At 39.9% G+C, this 10646-nt stretch overlaps 1 protein-coding gene across 1 annotated transcript; it reads right to left on the bottom strand.

Moving 5' to 3' along the window:
• Positions 1-490: 490 nt before the first annotated feature.
• arpc5b (actin related protein 2/3 complex, subunit 5B) lies at positions 491-4693 on the bottom strand. Its single transcript, XM_068707601.1, has 4 exons — positions 4426-4693; positions 3365-3437; positions 2974-3150; positions 491-2677 (listed from the first exon to the last, which is right to left on the bottom strand). Exons 1-4 carry the CDS (start codon positions 4563-4565, stop codon positions 2615-2617), a joined length of 453 nt encoding a protein of 150 aa, XP_068563702.1. The 5' UTR covers positions 4566-4693; the 3' UTR covers positions 491-2614.
• Between the last annotated feature and the right edge of the window lie 5953 nt (positions 4694-10646).

The raw sequence follows: 10646 nt of genomic DNA, 5'->3' as shown, positions 1-10646 counted from the left end.
GCAAGGAAGAATGGCATAGGATCCCCAAATCCAGGTGTGAAAAACTTGTTGCATCATTCCCAAGAAGACTCATGGCTGTACTAGCTCAAAAGGGTGCTTCTACTCAATACTGAGCAAAGGGTCTGACTACTTATGACCATGTGATATTTCAGTTTTTCTTTTTTAATAAATTAGCAAAAATTTCTACATTTCTGTTTTTTTCTGTCAAGATGGGGTGCTGAGTGTACATTAATGACAAATAAAATGAACTTTTTTGATTTTAGCAAATGGCTGCAATGAAACAAAGAGTGAAAAATTTAAAGGGGTCTGAATACTTTCCGTACCCACTGTATATACATTTCTGCATATAAGCTGCAACACTACACAATGTGAAAACCGGTGAAGGGGTTTGAAAACTTTCTAAATGTAAAGTATGTCACTGTTAGCAGTGAAATGTAGACCCTGATTGTCTTTGTATTTGGCGTACTTTGTTTAAAATAAGTCACAACAGTTATCAGCAGTCACACCTTTATTAGTTTTGTCAAAAAAGCACAAACATAAAAAAGGAATATTGAGTAAGGCAGTTTGTACATCAGTTTGGGATGCTCCCTCGACTAGAAGAGCTTCTCCGACTAGAAATACATGAAGCAGAAGAACTCAGGCCGTTCTCCTTGTTTTCATGTAAAACTTTACTGCATTAGAAAAGGAATCTAATGTCTGGATGAATCATCACTGATGACAGTATTCAAACATGAAAACCCATGTCTCAATATCAACTTGAGTAAAACAGCTGTGATGTGCTTTAGAAAAAGCAACATCCATCCTGTGTTTGATTGGAAATGAGCACGAACAAAACATTATGCTGAAACTGAATTACACAATATTTTCAAAACGGCAACTTTTTTTTTTTTTTTTTTTTTTTAACCATAACACACTTTGCTTGCATGTTCAATTATACTGTTTATAGCCATCACTCCACTTTGCCTTAAACATTCTTCTCTAATACACAAGGGCAACAAAATCATCAATGTATGCATGAAAGCAGAATAAATCATTTGGCAACAAATGTAATCTACCCGATAAGGCAGATAAAACTTTACATTTCCAGTTTTCCTCATATTATAAAATGTATGGAAATATAATACGACTTCCTACTGCCAGACATCACCGTGTGTGGAGGATCTGTGTAAATCAACAGGCATTAATTTAAACCCGGATTACAAAAATCACTTAATGTTTCCAGAAGAGACACGCAACATGTACAAAAGACAAGTATGAAATGCTTGGCATAACACTCAAAACTCTCAAAAGTGTGATCATGCAAACAATATATTTTTTTTAAAATCACATAAGAGACAAAATATCAATTATGTTATCTTAGTCTCATGCAAATCAAGCACACTGATATTGTCAAACCTTTTTAAGCAATGGTTTTAATTTGGATTAGGTAGGGATTTGGCCTTGAGGCGAATAAAACAATTTAAAAAAGAGGAAAATATTTAATCCAGATTATTTTTCTGTTAAATACCTAAATAAATGCTGAGAAAGGATTCTCAGGGTGACGTGTCATTCCTGAAAGTACAGAAGCAAAGCCACATAATTCCCTGCACAGTAGCAAAGAGGGCATGAGAGACTCGCACATGTGAGGAACAGTAAAATGGGATTAATAAGAGTGGTGGTGGAGATGCATCGTGGGTAATAATCCTTAACTGGGACAGCGTTAGAGGATGGATGACACCAACCCCCACACTCATCCCGTTCTACAGGGTAAATGGCGCCCCCCCCTCCGTGAGCAAATCCACCACCACTCAATCTGTGACTGTGCTTTTTAAGAGCCTCTCACTGGTGAAGTGAGAGGACTTACTGACCCAATCAGGCTTTTATTCCATCAGGAAGTCTCTACTGATGAGATTATACAAGATGGGAAACAAATACTGTGAGGTTGTTTTTTTCCTGAGAGACGCAAACCTGGAACCCTCTGTTGTGTTTGTGTGGAAGTCAATGGAGGAAACATTGCTGAGTGAGCACTAGGGCTGTGCGATATGGCCAAAATCCTCCATGTTATCGGTTGTCTCATTACTCCAAAGTGATTTAAATACTTGACAAAAAGTATTTGCTCATTAAATTAATAACTTCAATGCAAAATTATCACATTTTCTGAAAAATTTTAGTTAGTATGTGATTACCAATTCAAATTATTATTTTTAGATTGATTAAGAGGAAAGTTGCAAAAAAAATAAACAAATTTTGTGTATCAGGAATATGTTTTCTGCGTTCAATTGTGTTTTCTAAGACTTATCTCTAGTTTGGGAAACTCTGGTGTGTAGACCGAGCACACAGTGTGTAGGACTGACATGGAGAGACAGGGGGGGGGGGGGTTTCTGTAATTAGATGAAGGAAGCAGCACATGTGACGCTCTCTGTAGCACCCTGTGAGGAACATGATTTAGTCGGCTGTGATCATGAATGGGAAGAAAGAAGGAAAAACACAAGTTTTAAAACCTAATGTGACCCAGATTTGATTTTGAACGCAGCAGGATCACATTGGGTTAAATCAGTTTTTCCTTTTTCGTCCCTCTGCCATCTGTTATGATTACATGGTCTCCTGTATCTGTCAGAGATCCTCCGCTCCTCTTTTAGACCGTCTTCCGTGCTGTTAGTACCCTGACGATGCTGCCCACTCCTCCAGCTGCCAGAGCCTGAAGGCACAGGACAAAAAAAAAAATATGGTCCAGGTTATTTGTATATAACTGAAACTCTGGTTGCTCATCCTGTATGCAGAGTTGTGGCATCTTGTTTAATCCATCTCAAACTGGCCTTTAGAGCCCCACCATGGCCTCAAACTACAGAGCCCATACATGATGTTAAGGAATCATTCAAACGTTACATCAGTGATGACCATTGTTCTTCTCTCATCATTTCTAAACCGTTATCACGTTTCTTTGACATGTAAAATTACTGCTAAAGCTACATCTTGCTCATCAGCATCATTTACCTTTTCGTGCCACTGCAGTAGGACCGCGCTGCTGTTTTCTGACGGCCTCTCGAAGCCTTTGTAGATGTATTTCATCAGCAGGTCCACGCCGTTCTTGTCGAGGGACTGCACCCCTTTCTCAATGTCACTGCTCTTAAAGGCGCTGAGCACCTTCAGCACCAAACCCTCGGCACGATCCTGAAAAGAAAAAAGGCAGATCAGTAAAAGTTCAGGAAAAACTTATTCCTAACCTTTTAATTGCTACAAGAGATTCGCTGCATTTAAAAATGACCCATCAACAGACATCGTCATGTTTAAATGGCCATACACACCTACAATCTGCCACACTATCAAGACGGATCATCGTTCAGTGTAAAAGCCTACAAAGTGAATCATTATAGACCAAACCCACCTTGACGTTCTGGTTCTTCGTGTTGATTGGTGGGTTCTTCAAGACTGCTTGTAAAGCCTGCATGAGATTTCCTGTGCGGGGAGGGTTAAGGATGCAACACAGCCTCCTAATCACAATGTTAGCAACAAAGACAAGTGTTGAGCCATTACTAGTGTTTTTCTAACTGTAGAATCAGATCCTGATCCTGCCTTTCTGTCACAACCGTGTCCACTTTCAAATGCAAAGCAGGTTTATGATCAGTGTTTGTGTGATTGATGTCTTTAGGATAGCTGTGGGTTCCTTGGGGTCTTTGTACATGTATTTTAATGTAAACCACTTGTAATCAAATGACGTGCAAGATAAATAACAGTCTTTCTTCTATACAAGCAAACAAATGTCATTTTTTCAAGTCTGTCTTGAAACAATACTCGCATGTTCATATGTATATTGAAAGTTGAGTTATTATTGTCAGACGTTAATTCTTCTGTACTGTAACATATGGTGGGAGGAAGCAGTCTTCTTCAATGAGGAAGTGCTGTACTTTCATGCCTTATAAGGCCTACATGACTGAAACTGCTGGCTGCAGACTTCACAGAAACACCTCCGAGCCTTTCCGTAGACACGCATACCCAAATAAGACTGCTGTACCAAAGAGAAAATACATTTTTAGCACATGAGCACAAACTTCTGTTTCTGCAACACTTTTCTTACTAAGCTAACGTGCAAAAACACAACGACGTCGCACGAGTACTCAAAGACACGGCGGTTAATTAAAGCTTTATGAGATTAAATGGTGAACTTGTAACGTTAGTTGTGCAAATCCATACTACCTTAACGTTGATGTGTATACATTTAAAAAAAAAAAAAGCCTGTTTCGTCTTAGAGCAGCAATCCCTGGAATGTGACTGCCAGGCAAGTCTGGACAGTGACTGGCCTACTTACAAAACGCCCATTCAAACAAGAAGCGACACATAAAGACGGAATATGCAGATAAATCGCAGCTCTAAAAGACACAGACTTTGTTGTCTTTTTCCCTAAGCATGCTAACAGAGCGGCTAGCTAATCATGTAAGTAAAGGATATTGTCTGATGAGGGAGTCCACCTCTGCCTCGTCGGGACCCAGCTGGTTCTCTCCTGCGTCCTCCTCGTCCACAAATTTGTTCTCGTCGTACTCGTCCACGTCTACTCGCCTGAAGCGGGCAGCCACGGTGTTCTTCGACATGTCGGTAGAGTTTTTTGGACAAGGGTACAAGCTCAAGTCCGGCCTTTTTTTCTCTACTGTGCTTTTCTTTGATACGGCTGTCACAGGCGGGCAGCTTCCTGACTTCCTCCCTTTTCCACTGGGTGTTGTTTTTTGCTTCCGCGTATATGACATCGCCCCTAGTGGGGAAAAACGTGAAACTGCAGGTCATCATTTGTAGTTCTTATTTGTGGTCGATAGAGGGCGACAAGACACAAGCAATATAACCACTGTCTGTGAAAGAAGCTCACTGGCAACATATCTATTTACTGCAAGTCAAAGTCATGAGTCAACTGCTGTTTTGACAAAGCACCTAAAACGTTTATACATATAAAAAATAAAACCACAAAGTTTCCATTTATCTATTTATTTAACTTCTTAATTAAGTAAGTGTTGTTCCAGAGTCTTCTTTACGTTGCCAGGTATGAAAAATAGTATTAAACCCCTTTTTAGTTAAACGCATAAACAATAGACTCATTTTAATTAGTTTAGTCAAAAGTACCAGTCAAAAAAATGTATGTGTGTAATAATTGTAGAAGGTACAGACCTTTCGTCATTAAAAAAGCACCACATTAATTACTGACGGACTGAAAATGTAATATGGTTTTATAAATGTTTGTGCATCTGACAATTGTGACTGACTATTTTTATGAATATCTTTTTACTTACTATATTATCAATATGATGTAACTGCTTGCTAAAACACACATTTATATATCTAGTACTACTACTACTACTACTACAGTACTTGGCCATATTTGTAAGTCTTTAGCCTGTAAAACATACAATTCCTTTATTTCATACTCTTATGTACTATTGTGGTCCATTGTGATGTTTATATCTGTCCAAGAACCCCTCGTTGTGATTGTTGTAACATGTTCAACAAAGAACAAACGAACAAACCCATACACAAACACAAAAAGAACAGTAACATGCATGGCCATACCCTATAGACAAACAAATACAACAAAAACTAAATGATTAAAGAATAATATATAATTTCCATTCAACTTTATTGTCATTTTACTTGCATACAATTAACAATATACATTCCAAGATTTTTTAACTTGTTAAAAATATTTTTTTATTAGTATACAATAAATTTCTGTAAAAGTTGGGGGCAAAAATATTATAAGATGCAGGATCATTAGGAGGTGGATAAAGAAAAAAGAGAAAAACAACTTTCTTAAAACTTTTAGCACCAAATTGTTTTGCCTTCAGCAAAAGTACACTAAAAAGTTTGACCATTAACAATTATAATAATCCAGAGAGTCGGTAAAACTATTTCGCCATTTACATATCAACTTTTTTAGCAGCAAATGTTACAGCCAGCTTATTTTCATATTGTTGGTTGCAAAGTAATTTTAACAACACAGCGTCACTGTGATAAAGATATCTCTTTCCAGAAAAACATGTGTATTAGAAAGGAAATGATGAAATATCACACACACACACACACACACACACACACACACACACACACACACACACACACACACATAGGGGTGCCATAAGTGTGTGATTCCTCCCTATGATGATGATGATGAGAATTCAGTCTGCTTTATCTGATGGAATCCAAACAGATGATTTTCACAAATGTATGTGTCTGTGTGTGTGTGTGTGTGTGTGTGTGTGTGTGTGTGTGTGTGTGTGTGTGTGTGTGTGTGTGTGTGTGTGTGTGTGTACGTGTGTGTTTGCTGAGTCACTGCGCCCACTGACTGTCAGTGGCGCAAGTATTTATTTAACTCGGCCACTAATGGGTAGACCACCGCGTCAGCTCCATGATGTCAGGGGTTTCCTGCGTCACATGAAAGTGCATTTTTCTCTTTGCAGGAAGTAAGACACACTTTCCATGTGGCTAATGCACACACTCATCTCAATTTGAATCAGAGAGACAATTTGGAGTAAACACAAACAGATATATCCGCTTGTCAAACTGCCAGAAAAATGGGTGAAAGTTTTGACGCCTTCCAATCTTTTCTTCCTCAAACTCATATGAGCTCATGTTAACTTCTGGCTGGCAGTCCTGTGATGTTTCCAAGGGTAACAGGCACACAGTATGTGTGTGGATCCTGACCAAGACAAACTAGTTTATGACACACAGGCCGTTTCTGGGAAGTAAGGAAAGTGGGATACGCCTACGTTTTATTGATACCTTTTGTTTTTGTTGGAAGAGGAATTTTTAATTTCCGTATCTGACCTGTCTAGACAGCTGGCCCTTTGCCTCAAGGGGTCAAAAGGATAAGCAATGGAGCAAGTACAGCAAAATGCATTCCCATCATTCAAATAAGGGGAGCAAATGTTTTGCTACCCAACTTTTTGTCTTTAAAAAAAAAAAGTTACAGCAAACAATTCTTGCAGTCAGGTAATTATTTATTATTTATTATTCAAGCAGCTTATATCAATGATCATTTTACTATTTTCAGCAAATCACAAAAACAAGTAATAAAAACAATCACACATTTTTGGACCAACCTTTGAGATGGTTCAGTCGAACCCGTCGCTTTGGTCGTCAATCACAGTCTGTCAATCCACACAGGAGCCTGACTGGGTAAGAAAAAGGTTAGAAACATTTAAAGTGGCAATCCTGAAGATTTCAGTCCTGGTTGATATAGAATTGTTCTTAGAGTTTAGCTTTTTGTTGATACTTTTGCTTCCAGTTTTCATAATTATTTGCATAGTTTTGTCTTTTTGTGTGTAGGTCTATACAATTGAGAAATACAGCATTTTCTTTTTCGGGAATGTCTGCATTGACACCCATTTGATAATACTGCAAATATATAAATATTGCAGTACTTTCATCAGTGGGCCATAGGCTCAAACACCTCCTTCTGCGATTTATTAAAATGAAATTCTTCGATATTGCCATTTAAAAATAGAACATAAGAAAAGACTTTAACCTGTGTGGCCCACTGACTCCAGCCAAACTTCAAATTAGCTAAAAATATGATTGTAGCTGTCTCCACAATGCCAAACAGATTTTTCAGTTCCAAATCAAAAGAGTTGTCTCATTTAATTGGAATGTGGCTATTAATACTTTGCATTAGCCCTGTCGATATTATTTGGGATATAGTGGAGGGTTAATCCAAAAGGTTAGGTGGTGTAGAAATGCAGGATATTTGATTGAAATTACCCCAGACCTCCCGCCATTTATGTAACTTTCAAAGCTTGCTCCCCCATTTTAGAACATAACCAGGCGCCCATCAAGTTAATGTATTACCCATTGTGGACCTCCCATTCCCTCCAACACACACGTGCACACACACACACACACACACACACACACACACACACACACACACACACACACACATATACATACACACACACACACACACACACACACACACACACACACACACACACACTCCATATCTGACTTATCTGACTCAGGAACTGGTTTGTTCCAGGACAGTAAGAAAGTGTTGCTCACTGCAACGGACATGTTTCTTTGGATGTAAAGCTCTATAACACAAAAGCAGGATATTATGATTGGGAAACCGAGGAGTCTCATTTAAACCCCCACCGCTGCTCAGACAGTCAATAGATACCCATGCATGAAAACATACACATTTATTTTCCTTCTCTCTATCCATCTACCTTCCACACCCTCTCCCTCTCTCTCTCTCTCTCACACACACACACACACACACACACACACACACACACACACACACACACACACACACACACACACACACACACAGCCTTGCGTGCATTGGTCATGAGTGTCCTCATTGCGGGCTTTGTGGGGTGCCCCAACCCGTCTGCGCTATGTGAATGACTCAGCACATCAAAAGGCGAGGATACAGGCACATACATGACCTTCACGTGAATGTGCAAATTAACAAGCCCTGGAAAATTTCAATATTGAGACCATTTACCTTCCTGCCGTACAGCGGGAACTGAGACAGACAAACTGTCTGTGGTCCCCAGATTTCAATGTCAAATCTGTTGGGCGCCCGGCCAGGTGCTTCCGTGCCAAAGAAAAGGACTAACAGTATTGCAAAGCATCCTAAGCACTTAATAAGTACTTTCATATGAGGGGAATATTGCTCCTGGATGATGATTTAATTGGGGAATGTAATGAATTAGTGGTGCTGCGTTGGAGCAGGTCTTCAGCCTGGGAGGCACTGTGGGTGGCTTCCTGCTTTCTGGAGGCGAAAGTTGTTCTGGTGTGTTGTTTTGTAACATCACATTAAGCTATTTAGGACATGTTTGGAGTATTATAACAGTGATGCTCAGGCTTTGAGATTTGTTAAATAACAAATTATCAGTCGACTAAATATGAGGGAAGCTAGTAAGGACTTTGGACACAATCACTGACAAAGAAAATACAAAGAAAATGTTTTTTCGAGTGTATAAAATACACCACAGTAATACTACGTATGCATGCAGATAGTTTTGGTTTGGAGATATCCAATTTTAAGATTTAATTCTTTACAGCACATAAAATGCACAATTTAATGTGCATTCAAAGGTGCAGTGAATCCAAAGTACAAAAAACACATACACCATCTCTCTTAACTTTATAGTTTCAACCCATGTAGATAGTTTTTTTTTTTTTTTGTCCAGGTTTGGATTTTGTGTCTGAGAATTCTGCAACCTCCCCAATACAGTGGAGGTAAATGGAATTGCTCACAGCACAGGGACAATATTTCGTTTTTTAAAACGGACACACAAAACTTAAATAAAACCAATACTTTATTAATGGCGAGAGATACTACAAGAGGTAACACAAAAATGTGTTTGTAGTGGGGAACGCTCCTCAGAGAAGGAAGTGTGGGATTGCGAACGCAGCCCTCAGGCTAGGCTCCTCCTCCAATCAGTGCCAGCATTTATAAGGCACCTGTGGTCCTGGCCTCATTCCTTTTGGCCCTTGTCCTGGTGCTGTGGTGGCTCATGGTGAGTTCTAGACAATTTTCCTCCTTGTTGCCGTCTGGCTACTTACCCCATGTGTGAGGTGGGGGGTAGTCACAATCTTAACTTGTTTTATTTTGCAGCATGGTGCGCCCTTTTTAATCTGTTTATTATTTGTAGGTTCACCTGCTGCTGTTTTTGCTTGGCTGTTTTGCTTGTTTTCCTTTGTTTTGCATGTTTTGATGAATTTTGATACCTTTTAATAAATATTATGTTAATCTTTATGATCGCGTCTCTGTCTAAATATCAGTAATGACAGTTATAGCAAGAGCAGTTGAATCAGCTGACCAGACGTCTTGCAGCCCTTAACAATGCCCCTAGAACTCAGTCAAAGCCTCACATGAAAACTGTCATTTGTAGGAGATGCCAACAGCCTGATCACTTTGCTAGAGAGTGTAAAGGAGAATATGTTGCTGCTTTTCCCCAGCCAGCCACTGTAGCAGTACACACCAACTCTAATGATCGGCCCTCCCCTCAGAACCAGGGAAACTTTCACCCTCTGAACTGTTGAGCCAAAGTTCGGATGGGGGCTCCCCTGGCTCAGAGTCTGCAGTAGATGATCCTCCAAATCTGGTGGCGGCTTGCCCAAACATTAGTGTTGATGGGTGGGGTTTGGGTTCCATGCCTCGTTGACACAGGGTCAATGGTTTCAACCATAATGGAGAGTTTCTTTGTACAGCATTTTGTATCTTGGGGTACAGAAAAGCTTCGTTCTTGCAACTGGTTGAGGCTAAGTGCTGCTAATGGGTTAGCAATACCGTATGTAGGCTACCTTGAGTTGGATGTGCAGCTTTGTGACAGAGTTATTGCAAAGCGGGGAGTGATGGTGGTCAGGATCCCTCACACAATATACCTGCAGTTCCTGGTGTACTAGGAATGAATATTATCAAGGAATGTTACTGGGAGTTGTTTGTACAGCATGGTCCTGCTCTCTTTAACTTACCCTCTGTGTTGCAGGCTCCAACCCCAATTCAGCAAGCTCTCCAGCAGTGTCACCAGGTCCAGGCTAACGCCCCTCCTGAACGCTCAGGTCGTGTAAAAGTGAAGGGAGGGAGGGTCTGCAGAGTCCCAGGGGGTGCAATGAAATGGGTGGCCGCCACATGTTCCCAACATCACCTAACAGATGATTCTTTGTTTGAGCCC

The sequence above is a fragment of the Cebidichthys violaceus genome, unplaced genomic scaffold, assembly GCF_023349555.1.
Source record: "Cebidichthys violaceus isolate CVI_PGR_0920_01 unplaced genomic scaffold, fCebVio1.0.p SCAF_13, whole genome shotgun sequence".
Lineage (NCBI taxonomy): Eukaryota > Metazoa > Chordata > Actinopteri > Perciformes > Stichaeidae > Cebidichthys > Cebidichthys violaceus.
The sequence above is the reverse complement of the archived record's forward strand: the minus strand, read 5'-3'. Positions and strand labels throughout refer to the sequence as shown.